Source organism: Humulus lupulus, chromosome 6 (genome assembly GCF_963169125.1).
Source record: "Humulus lupulus chromosome 6, drHumLupu1.1, whole genome shotgun sequence".
NCBI lineage: Eukaryota > Viridiplantae > Streptophyta > Magnoliopsida > Rosales > Cannabaceae > Humulus > Humulus lupulus.
Window position 1 is genome coordinate 20,330,999 of NC_084798.1, and position 13,431 is coordinate 20,344,429.

General features: G+C 27.1%; 1 protein-coding gene and 1 pseudogene across 1 annotated transcript; both read right to left on the minus strand.

The window, feature by feature from the left end:
- Positions 1-1,603: 1,603 nt before the first annotated feature.
- Positions 1,604-6,175, minus strand: LOC133783870 (cytokinin riboside 5'-monophosphate phosphoribohydrolase LOG8-like; annotated as a pseudogene).
- A 3,466-nt stretch (positions 6,176-9,641) lies between these two features.
- LOC133781826 (uncharacterized) lies at positions 9,642-12,641 on the minus strand. Its single transcript, XM_062220914.1, has 2 exons — positions 11,521-12,641; positions 9,642-10,808 (listed from the first exon to the last, which is right to left on the minus strand). Exons 1-2 carry the CDS (start codon positions 12,619-12,621, stop codon positions 9,813-9,815), a joined length of 2,097 nt encoding a protein of 698 aa, XP_062076898.1. The 5' UTR covers positions 12,622-12,641; the 3' UTR covers positions 9,642-9,812.
- Positions 12,642-13,431: the final 790 nt, after the last annotated feature.

Below are 13,431 nucleotides of genomic sequence, written 5' to 3' on the forward strand. Positions count from 1 at the left end.
TATATTATTCCATATAAAAAATTAATTAACTCTTAAATATATAACTACATTAATACTCTTAAACACAATACAAAATGGTTAAATAAAGTAAACAACTTAAGTAAATATATATCTTTTTTTTCCTTCAAAATTTACATTTATATAAATTTACAATCCTATAATTTTGATTAAATAATTAAGATTCCATTTAAAAAAATTAATTATAAAATCCCATAATTTTGATTAAATAATAGTTTACTTTTCTAAGCAATAGATGTATACATTTTTTTCTATCCTAAATGTTGATTATATTATGAAAGTTAATTGAAATTCTGTTTTTAGTAATTACCAAATTAATTAAACCATGTGAATTAATTAAAGTACGGAATGGTAATTAACTGTTTACACAGATAGCAGTTCTGTCGGGACAGAATCTGAACTTGTCACGACAAAAACTGAACACAATAAATAGACAGTGCAAAACAATAAAGAATACACTGAATTTTTACAAGGTTCAGAAATCCTTTCGGATAACCTACTCCTTGGGGCCACGCCCAGAGAATAAACCAATTAGTAAAGAAGCAATGTGTACAAAAGCATTGACTTAAACAATGTAAGACTCCCTCTTAAACTATTGCTGCAATCTTGTTGTACTATTCTCTACGAATCTGATTTAATGAAACATTGATTCTCTTGAACTCCCTTCAAAGAATAGCGAGTGCACACTTCCTCCTGAAGTGAGACTTAGATAGAATCATCTCCCGAAGATCCTTATGAACACGTTCACAATAGACACTATATGTTTACAATGGACTAGATAGATATCCACAAGTACACTCAGCACTCTCACAAAGATTAAGGTGAACAAACTTAATCTTTACAAATAAAGACACTCTTCAAAATAACGTAATGTTTACAAATATTCAAAATGGAAGAGGTGAAAATTCCAAAGGTCTTGACAAGATATTTATAGGCAAGGAAATCGTCCAAGACCATCATTTTCTGGTATCTTTGAAATCAATTTGTGAATTCCTTTTATTAAGGAAATCAGCCAGCCAGATGAATTCGGTGTCGACAAAAAAGGAAACTGATGAGTCAGCAATGAAATCAGTGTTATCTGGCAGAACAAACATAGTCATTTTTTTTACCATGTTCATTTTCGATACCTTCTTTATTCCATAATAATCATAATCCATGAAAATAATCTGAAGATAATTGCAAAATATATTTTTACCAAATATTGATTATTTGTGATGAATAAGGTAAAAAATATATTCACACTTAATGATATTTTCACACTAGAAAATCAACTGAATCATTAGATCAAGAATCAATATGGATATGCTACTGATTTTCCTTAATAACTTTGAAATATTTTATCTAAAATAAAGTTAGCCAATAAATGACTTTACATTAATGAATTTTAACTTTATTTTTTTATTTACCATTTTTCTCAACATTAATTATTCCCTACTAATGTTACAAACCATCACTTGATTTTAAACAAGACAAAAAGACTATGGAGATAAGAATAAATTTTTTTATATATAAAATCAAAAGTAAGCCATTTAAATGAAGCAAAACAATTTTTTGCACAACTTTGCCACACAATAGATTATAAATCCCATTTCCATGAATTTAATAAAAAAAGGATTAATTAACTTGTTAATCTACATTCCACATTTGAGTTGGTGCCACTTGATGATGTTGTGGTATGTAATCCTACAAAAACAAACAAAAGTGATTTTAAGGCTTGATTAACCAAATTACATCATTAGCTAATATAATTAAAGTAAGATTAATTAAATATGCAATGATTCTCAATAAAACACATAACAAAAATTGTAAATAATAATATTTAAAATTTTCTTTAATTTTTAGTTGAAGTCAGTTTAATCAGTAATAATATTTTTAAAATATAAAATTTTAAATTCATATTTAAAAATAAAAAACAAATCAGCCCACTTCTCTTGTGATTTAGCTTTTACTTTTATTACTTGAGGAATTGAAACAAATATTAAGTTTTCTTTTAAAAGTATTGTTTGAAAATTCTTCTTAAAGAAACAAGTCTCTACCAATTTATTTATTTTGATTTAAAAAAACTATTTTAAGTGCTAATAGAATTTTTAATTTCCCTATTAATCAACATTTTTCTAATAATAAATTTCATATTTGATCACTATTCTAATCAAAGAAAAAAATTGATTACATGTAGAGTCTCAAAATTTACTTAGCTAGTTAGATAGTAGTAGTAGTAGTAATAGCTAGTATTAGTTATAGTATGTTCATTACTGTGGATTTTGGTTCAAGCCGGGACTTAGTTGGAAACTCCTAACAATAGTTATGGATTTTATAAGTTTAACCTATAGTTTAAAAATATTAATTATAGCATAAGGTTTGATTAATATTGCTGGTTATTAATATGATAATTATTATAATATAAGGTTTAGATAGAGCCAATAAGAATATGACACTTGTCATGAATATAGTTATTATTAAGGTTTGGGTAGAACCAATAAGAATATGACACTTGTCATATGTATGATTATTAAAGAATTATTATTTTAATGATAAAATAAATGAAGTATAAGACTTAGTCTTTACCAGAATTTGTTAGGAGCTTACATTTGTCACAATTTTATTTATTTGTGATTGAGATATTTCATTTATTTGTGATTTAGATAGTTAAATAGATTTTTCGTAACTTTAAGGTACTGTAACTTCCGACCTATTTTTTACTCAGTTATGTTATGAATTTCGAAAAATAGTATTTGTAAAAGTTGTAGATAATTTAATTAAATTTCTAACAGTATAAATATATTATAAATTGGAGTCCTACAGCTCCAGATATATTGATTTTACTGTAGGTTAGTTTAGAGTTACGAGATTTAGGGAGTTAGAAGTTAGGATTCTATTTGATTTTTTTTTTTGTTTTTAAAAATCAAGCTTTGTTGACCAAGTCCTAAGCCTTTGGCTGAAGGATATTTAAATATTTTCAATTAAATTCATTATTTTTATTCAAAGCCAAAAAGAAGATTTTTATTCATAGAACTCTATAAATAGGACCTAGCACCAAGCTTTTTCATTCATTCTTCAAGCATTGATCAGAGCCTTCTAGGTGCTAGTGAGACTATAGAGTGATAAACACTTGGGTTGGGGTTATAAGCTTTGTCATTCTAAGCTTATTAAACACTTGGGAAGTAAGGTTCATAGAGTGTATTTCGGTTTCGAGGTGTAGTTCGGTCATAGCAATTTCAAAGGTATTCCTATTCTTAGTTCCTTTTCTGTATTGTTAGTTCTTATAGTTTTTCTCTACTCAATTCCTAACCCAATCTTCTCTATTCTTGGTTAGGCATCTAAGTTCTTCGAACTTGAGATTTCTTGTTGGTAAGTATCTTCTCGAAGGTTTAGTTCATTCCTCTTCATCTCTTTCTTTTAGAAAACTCACCTCTCTATTAATGGTTTTTAGGAGTGTTCCAAAATCCCGACTTTGTTCTCATCATCCCGGTATTTTGGTAAGGAAAATAGGATAGATCTTGTATGTTTGTATGATATGTTATGCTATGTTTATGTTATGATAAGTTTATGTTATGATATTTTTATGCTATAATAAGTATATGTATGCTATGTTTTGTAGTCCTTGGGCATATGACTTGTTTAGATAACAAGCCCCAAGATTATGTTTTTAGTCGCTTGGGCATATGACTTGCTTAGATAGCAAGCCCCAAGATTAGTTTATCATTTTCATGGTTTAGAGTTATGGTTTACCTTACCTCAAATATTAGACAGGGGACCTAGATGGGTTATCATATACTACCATGTGATCTAACCTACCTCAGATATTAGACAGGGGACCTAGATGGTTTATCGCATGCCATGTTAATGAATTAATGGCCATTAATATTGTAGTCCTATATGGTATATGTTCTTATAGCCATATGTTTTATAGTGTATGCTTATGATATATGGTATATATTTTTATAGTCGTATGTTTTATAGTTTATGTTTATGATGTAGTTTTATGCTTGTGATATATGATGTATGTTTTTGGTAGGTTTTCCTTGCTGGGCACTAGGCTCATTCCTTTATTTTTATTGTGATGCAGGATAATGAATATGGAAGGCGGAAGGATTCTTGGTAGCTTGGCTTGTGTGTTGAGGATGGATGGAATGTGTGGACTGCGTGTCGATCGAGGATGAAGTTATTTATTTTTACTCTTTTAAATCATGTTTTTTCCGCATTTAGTTTTGTAAACAATTTTCTTTAGTTTAAAATTATGTTTTATGTTTTAAACAATGGGTACCCATGCCATATTTTCTATTATTATGTAATTGATACAATATTTTGAGATTTAATAAAGTTATATTATTTCTTATGTATCTTTCCCAAAATAGTAGCTATGTATAGTAGATTTAATGGTCCAAGATCTTAGAAATAGTTGGGTCATTACATTACATCATAATACAATAGCTTTCAAAATTATGCATAATCTTACTTTCATTATGTACTATAATTACTTTACATATAATAATAATAATAATAAATAAAAGTAAAAATACCTCAAGCTTGGTTATGAAATGAGCTGAGGAAGTAGCATAAACGACAATGGATCTTGAAAATGGTTTAATAAATCCTTCTTCCACACCTTTGTCAAATAGTCCATGTAAGTTGTCGTAATACCCATCAATATTCAACACACCTATCAGTTTTTAATCCAAAAAAATAAAAAACCAACTTAATTATATGATGATACATAAAAGGGAAATACTATTTTGGCCTCGTATTTTTCTCAAATATGCGATTGATTCCTGTGTTTTGTTAAATGATAATTCAGACTCTGTGTTTTGCAAAATGGATCAAAATAGTACCCTATACGCGATTTTTGTCAAAATATTTTCAATTATAAGATCAATTCTCAGATCGTTAGTGATGCGATGAGTTTATGTTTTTTTACATCTTATTAAGCTATTTTGAGTGTTCGAGGAACTGAGAATAAAATATTATATTTGAATTTCTTTTGACCAAAATTGGGTATATGGTACTATTTTGATCAATTTTGCAAAACACATGGTCCGAATTGTCATTTAACAAAATACAAAATACAAAATATTATAAAATATTGGTTATATATATGCTTCATATTTTATTATTTTGCTCTCATAGAGGTTGGTACCAAGTTATAGTCATTTCATGGCCAACATTTAATCATATTATCTTTTCACATGTGAAATTAAATATGTAAACTAGGGTTGTTTATATTAAAAAGTAGGTAAGACTTGATTTCAAACAAAGTTTTGTTCCTTAAGAACTACAACACAAATAGAAGAAAACAAAAACACTAAAATATTAATCACATGGATTAAACGTTCAAGTTTTAAAAATTTCCTCCGATAAAGAAATGAATTATGTTCGGCTCATAACTGTTTGACTAATAATTGGATTGATCAAACGATTATTAATTATTTAAATACATAAAAAAATAATTAATAACTTACTGGTTTGTGATAGATTCCAAGATGAGACCAGACTGTTATTTCAAGCAACTCTTCTATGGTGCCATACCCTCCTTCATAAATCATCAATATATATATACTTTCTAGAAATCTGTTCAATTTTCAACCACAAATTTTTAAAAAAAATCAAGTTAATTATGTATATATATATGTATTTTTTAAAATTTTGAAATTAAAAAATAAAACAAAATTATTCACAACATTTAGAAAAATAATAAAGAGATTCAAATCATACCTCAACTGGAACAAGAGCTTTGGGAATAACTCTAACCAAAACAAAAACAAAAGATTAAATTATTGCCCAAATTAAAAAAAAAAATAGATTGATTAGTTTTTGAAGCTTATATATATATTTATATATAAATATATAGGTTTATAATTACCCAAGAACATGACATCCACCATAAAAAACTGTGTGCAATCCCATCAGACCCACACTCCCTACTCCCTCCTCCATACACCAAATTTATATTCCTCTTCACCTGCAAATTTTAATATATATATATATATATATTAAAATCCATACATACATATATAAATATATAAAGAGAAAAAAGAAGAAGAAAAAGAAAGAAAGAAAATAATATTAATTCTCTTCCAAGATCAAAAGCTGCATCAGTGAATATCTCTTTGTTCCCAAAACTACTTCCACAATATACACATACTCTTTTGAAATTCCCCATTCTTTAAAAGTCTTCTTCTATCAAAATTGATACTAAGATATATATCTATATATATAATGTATATACATATTTATATAGTAAGATGACTATGATATTTGTCAGCCTAGCACTTTTTGTAAGACTATTGATTATGTTATCTAATTTAGTGCCCCACAAAATAAAGGAAATAAATCTAATATTATCTTAGTGATCATAATCTATTTCTTTATGTACTTTCTTTGTTATATATCCTTACACATTAATGTCTCATATCATATGTTTTTTTTTTTGGGAAAAGTTCATGGATTTTTTAAAAAAATTTGTAATTTTTTTGAACTAAAATCACAAATAATTCATCAAACTAACAATTCATAACAAAAATACAGTCATTCTACTTAAGCTTAATAACCGTGTTGTTATATTTAATTTTTTGTTCATCAAAATCAAATTTAGAGGTCTATTTGAACAATTTTACAAAATACATGGTCTAAAAAATAATTTGTATAAACCCATGACAAAACTATATATACCACTTTAAATCTTTAATTTTATTTACAAATATTTAAACTTAGTAGTACATCCAATTCTATTTTTCTTCTTCTTAAGTTAGCTCTTTCTAATGTTTTCATATATTCATTACTATAACAACACAACAATAAAAAATAATTATTGAAAATAAATCATATAATATAAAAATAATTGTTTTTGATTGTATTTGTATAAAATTATATTTATGATATTGTATCAAACAATTATAATTTTTTTATTTTATTAAGAAAAATTCAAAACTTATCATTTAAAAAAAAATTCCTTAATTCTCAATTTAAAAAAAAAAGAGATACACACAATTTTATTCTATTTTTATTTTTATCTATAAAAGTGTAAATATAACTCCTCTTAGTTTTAAGCTATTTAATTTCTTAATTGGTATAATCATCCGTCAATAGTTATTTTTTAATATATTTTTGGGTATTATTAGTGATTAGTGATAAACTAGGTTTAATTTTAAATGTGCATTTCCAAACAAAATTATCACAAAATGTGGGCCAAATTGATTTTTTTAAAATAAGAGTAATCATATGTGCACCTAATATATACACTAAAATATTGTACACCGTGATGTGGCAGTTTAGCCTACATTTATTAAAATTAGGATACGTCACTGTGTGTAATATTTAAGTGTCAAAGTATTAATTTAAACTTGTTAATCTAATGCTTTAAGCATGATTGGTTAAATATCATTTTCTAATGACCATTTTAATTGCATATTCTTAATTACGATCAATTTAATTAATTGTTTTATCATATTTAATCCTAAACCAATTTGTACTTATTGCACAAATAAATTAATAAATAATTTGTCAACTTTCGTGTGCATATTTGTTTTTGCCAACTTTTAAATGATTAAACTAATTAAAATATAAATTTAAAAACTAGCCAAAATCTCATTTAAAGTCTTTGAATTAAAGTTGGGTTGTTTGAGCTATCACTTTTTTTTTTGTTTCTTTTCCTCAAAGTTTTGGCATAGAGAAGTACATGATTTCAAAGGTTGTAGAAGTATTTATATATATATATATATAATACGTACGTTTGTTTAATTTTATTTATAAAATTTATTAATTATTTTTATTAAATTTATATTAATATCATGTAAATTTTGAAATAAATATTTTATTTTAATTAAATAATTTATTTATTTTTGTTTAAGTGTATGTTTGTTGTAGATTTTGAATTTAGGTGTGGCAACAATTGATTATATATAATATGTTTAATGTAATATTAAATATTATATGTGAGTTTTAAATTTAAGTTTATTGCAAAATTTGTTGCTAATTCATAGTAAATTATATTATATGTTTAATATGATATTATTATAATAAATGAGTTTAAGTTTAATTAAATTTTATTTAAATTATAAAATGTATGATTTTATTATTTTAAATAATTAATATTGTAAAATATCTCAAAAATATCATATTTTAATTTGTTTAATTATTTATTATTTTAAAATAATTATTATTGTAAAATATCTTATTTAAAATTTTTTAATTATTTATTTTATTTAAGTTTAAGTGTTTACAAACTACCGTTAAATATAAGAATATTCCGTTAAAATTAACATTAAAAAAATAAAAAACCGTTAAAACAAAAAATTTCCGTTATTTACATACTTATTATATATAGTAGAGATATATATTTATACGTAAAAAATATAAGATGACAATGAATAATGTAGAAAACCTAGCATAAATTTACAAACAGAAATGACTACAAATTCCCAAATTGTCATTTTTTAATAGTTTAATTATCTCAAAGGCTTTAGAAGTATATTTATATATGAAAAGAATATAAGATGACATTGAATAATTTAGAAAACCCAGTATAAATTTACAAACAGAAATGACTACAAATGCTTTTTTTTTTTCATATCACTTCATAAAATTTTCCATTTATTTTTACAAATACCTGATTTTTATAATAAAATTCTCAAACTGTCATTTTTTGAATAGTTTAATTATCTCAAACTTTTATACTTAGATTTTTTTTTTCAATTCCATATACTCTCACAGTCTCTTAATATCTTATTTAAATAAATATAATTTATTTGTTTACACTTTTAAATATAAATTATTATTATTATTCTTAAATTTTTATTAATTATTGAATTTTACCACTATTTTTAAGATTGTAGATTTTTCCACTTTTTCGATCACAACAAGAGGTTAGCTCATAAAGTTGAAACCATATGTTGTGGTTTAAAAAATAAAAATTATATAACATAATCCAATAGCAGATGTGACTTACAATGTCTCATTTTCTAGAATAATATACTAATTCAAGAAACAAACAAAGCTTGTTAATGGCTAATGGGCTGAGAGTTTACAAACATGAAATCCAACACATAAAATGGGGATTGTGTAGGATTAAGCTATCCTAAGTTACTCAATTAAATTAATGCTACTAATCTTTCCAGTATGTACTCAATTTTTTTAACAAAAACAAAACTTGATTTAAAACCAAATACAAAACTACAATAAATTACCTGGTATGAACTTGTAGTTGAGAACTATACCATTGTTGGAGGAAATAGAGGCATCAAACTAGAAAATACACCAAACCCATTTGAGTTTATTGTCCCATACATAGTATTTGTTTGGTCCACCGTAAAGTTATTTTTCTAATACTACTTGGAATTCAGCTTTGAAAATGACATGATTGAACTTGTGTTTGCTAGACAAAAATCATGAGACTTCATCTAAAAAATAATTGGTGATTAGTAGATTTACTCATGTTCTTATTATTGACTTAATATTTTTACACTTATTCTAATCTTGAATCACGTGATTTTTTTTTTTCAGTTCGCTTATTTTTTTGGATCTCAATTATTTTTTTGCACTATGTGAATCCCGTGATACTATTACAAGAATCATAAGGTTCCATTTAAAAACTAATAATTGTTGGTTTGGTAATAATACAACAAAAAAAAAAGTAATTAACGAGAACACTTTAATTACACAAAAACGAATGTAAGTTTATTAATTCAGTTGAGTATTACAACACTACATTCAATTAAAAATGTAAAAAAGCAAAAGAAAGAAACATGATTGTAAACATGAACTAGAAAAATTAAAGCACGTGCATGCAGACACACAAATATTTAGCCTAACTTTTCATCTAAGTTCTCAAAAACCCTGTCACCAACAGTCTTATGCTTTAGATGCCAAGCAATGTTTTCAGAGTAATCCATGTCATCATCAATCATCTTCTTCAGCGGCAAAGCGTAAGTTCTCAAGAAACCATTCATGTCTATCTTTTCCAACTTGTCAAGATTCTCCTCCCATCTTTTCAATTCAACTTTCAAATATTCAATCTTCGTATTTATTTGATTCTTGGAGTCTTGTTTACATCTTATGGCTTTGAAACTCCAATAGTCTCGAATGAATTTCTTTGTCAAGTCATCCAACAAGTAGCCACAAACTTTAAACTCTGCAATCTTATAAATGCAATAAAGATGGAAATACCATTCTTTGAGTTCATCCCAGGTAACATCTTCAATCTTGGTTCTGCACATTTTGTCAATGAGAATTAGTAGTATTGTTGCACACACACTCTTCATTGCAGGGCTCAACCATGAACGACCTCCAAGATCTCCTCCTCCACAGTAGTTGTCAAGCAATGTTTTCAAAATAGGAGCCAGTGTCTTGGGTACCTTGTACTTACCATCAACTTCCATAACCTCTTGCCTTAAATACTTATCCTCTACTTTTGATATTCCGTCTTCACGAGCGTACCAAAGAATCTCATTATCAAAGCCTTTTGCCAAGCTATCAAACTTTTGGAAAAATTCAGTAATTGTTTCAAAATCTTCAATAGATCTTCCCAATTGATGAAATCGAGAATTAGCATTTTTGTAATTATCATGCTTAAATATTCTATGATTAAAACTTTGTATCAACGTAATCATCCATGGATGAAGTAGTATCTCATTTTCTTGTTGGGTTAGACAACTCATTAGGTCCCCAAGTGTCACTTTGTGAGTATTATTATAATTTTTTTCTCCAATTGCAATTGTCCAGTTCCATCGGTTTTCTCCTAAAGCCCAAAGCTCCACATCATTACTAATATCATTGCCCCCTTTCATCAACTTCATAATCTGATATATAATCCAAAACTTAAGTTGCATTACAAAAAAAATCAATATGAACTAAGTAAATATATATTTACTCGATTTTTCAAAACACTTTCTATGCTTTTAAGAGAAACATATGTGTTGAATAAATTACATATTACTGAATTATTATAATTATCAAAACATATATTATTATTTTTATTTAACATTAAAATTTTCGCTTGTGTTATAATATTTCAAAGAAATATCTATAAACAATTCCACAACTTCATTGTTTGGAGCTCAAAAAATATTTTAATATCTCTAGTGTTTTTTTTAAAATACAAAATTTGTAAATTGTAAAAATCTATTTTCGAAATTCTACAATTTTCCAAATAGAAATGCCAAGTATTCTACAATTTTTTTTACGAAATTTCATATTACATATATAGTTTATTTGGCTTAAATTTTCTCTTTTTAAATGTATATATTAAGCGTCTATAGTTGGTTTGAATCACAAATCAAGAATAAGAAAATGTATATTAATAATAATCAAATAACAGAGGGAAAAAAAGAAAAAGAAAAAGAAAAGCACAATCGTTGACTTAATATATATATATATTTTAACAGTATTGTATACAATAAAAAGTACTCAATTAATATGAATATCTTTAATTTACAGTAAAAGTAAAATAGATTTATAACTTAAACAATAAAGCATGTATATATCTAAATATTAATTAATGCAATTTCGTACCTGATGGATCAAACAATGTATATGCGCTTCATATCGGCAATTAGAACAACTGTAAACACGAAAGTCTGGGTTTCTTTCTTCTTCACACACGTCGCAATAATACTCGTGACAATTATCCTCATAAATTGGATCAAGAAGAGTCAAACTATGTATGTGGTAGTTGAATTTAATGGTCGATGGCAATGGACCGCATATGAAATGGAGGTTAAAATCACATTCCATACAACGAAATAGGAATGATCGAGTCAAATGAATTTCAGATGTAGCATGATTGTTCAACTCTTTATAAGATTTTTGACAAGCATCGCATTTGATATTGTCAAAATATGCTCCTTCCACAAGACAAAGCAAATGATCATGACTTCGACATCTTACAATTATTGAATCGAGAAATGCACATTCGGTACAAACCTTAAAGGTACACCCAATTTCATGACAGCTAAAAACGAGTCTGCAATCTTTTTTATAACAAAGATCACAAGATTGAAGCTTACTGATTTGAAGGATAAGAGATTTGTGTGAATGAAAAGGATGTTGGATTTTCTGTGACAGTTTATCTACACAGGACTTATGAAAAAAATTAAGACATGAATGTATTGTGCAAGAGTAGGCTGGATAGGAGCAAGGTAATTGACATGCTATGCATTTCTTACCAAGAATAATATCTTCACCATCTTCATGCTCGACCACAAGTGGCATTGGATGTTGATGGCATGAGAATTGAATGACGCCATGATCATCACATGCCATTGTGGTTTGTGAGATCACACCACATTTGGCATGCACGTAGAAAGCACACTCCTTGCAGGTGTAAGCAAATTCATTTCCGAAGGATTTGTCACAGTAAAAGCAACGAATAGAAGTCTCCAATGATGATCTCTTAAGGAGGCTGAGGGAGTGTGTGTCATGCAAAGAGTTATTGATATGCTCAGGCAACTCGGCACATGCTTTGTGGATGGTACAGCTGTAACAATTGACGCAATCATAATGTACTTCACTTTTGTCCATTGGCTGATTGCATATACCACAACTGATTAGAGCACTCCACCACTTATTCTTATATAGAAGATGCCGATGACTGAAATGTTGAATATGAGCCATTAATTCTGTCACAATGTATATATTTGACTAGTTCATACAATAAAAGAAAACCATGCAAAATCACATTAAGCTATACCACTATATATATAGTAACATTTTGTACATAACTTTTGAAAATGAAATAATAATGCTTTACCTGCAAGATTCTCTAAAAAGAAATACCACAATTATTTTAAAATATTTATTACAACTTGTAAAACAATTTCTAACGAATCAGTGACATTTGAAAAGGAAAGATTATACAAATTAGTGATAATTACACTTTATTCCCTACATAACAAAGTTAAAGTAATATATTTTATTCCCAATTTTTATGGTCAAAAAATACTAAGCATTATTGTACTGAACGACTTAACTCTTTTCCATTCTTTGACTAAAGATAGAAAACATTTTCATTCTTAGTAACTTTATAGCTAAAATGCAATATAGTTTTCCCATCTCATAAGCAACCAATATTTTTCATTCCTTTCTTGGTTCTTGATAAAATTCTATGCTTTTTTGTATATATAATTGTTATACCCAGATTTCGAGCCGTAGCAAATATGACCTCGAAAGCTGAGTTCGCATTAAATGGTCTCGTGAGGGTTAAGGGTATGCTCTACGATTGTAAATCGGAGCCTGCAAAGTATGGTACAGACCTCGAATATGGTGACCTCGAAATGATCTCGATCTCGAAGGATAGCTCTGTGAGCCCCTCATCTTCAGAAGCAACTTCGGAGCAGGGATCTCGAGCTCGATATGCCATCTCGAAAGAAATGTCAGCTCGGGAAGTGTCAGCGGCTCGCACAATGACATGAAGCCTTGGAGATA

What these genes read in the sequence shown, in the direction of transcription:
- LOC133781826 (XM_062220914.1), bottom strand. Translation starts at nt 12,621, where the DNA reads ATGGCTCATATTCAACATTTCAGTCATCGGCATCTTCTATATAAGAAT. An exon ending in TACATTGTTTGATCCATCAG is followed by an intron (nt 10,809 to 11,520) that starts GTACGAAATTGC and finishes ATTATATATCAG; the next exon opens with ATTATGAAGTTGATGAAAGG.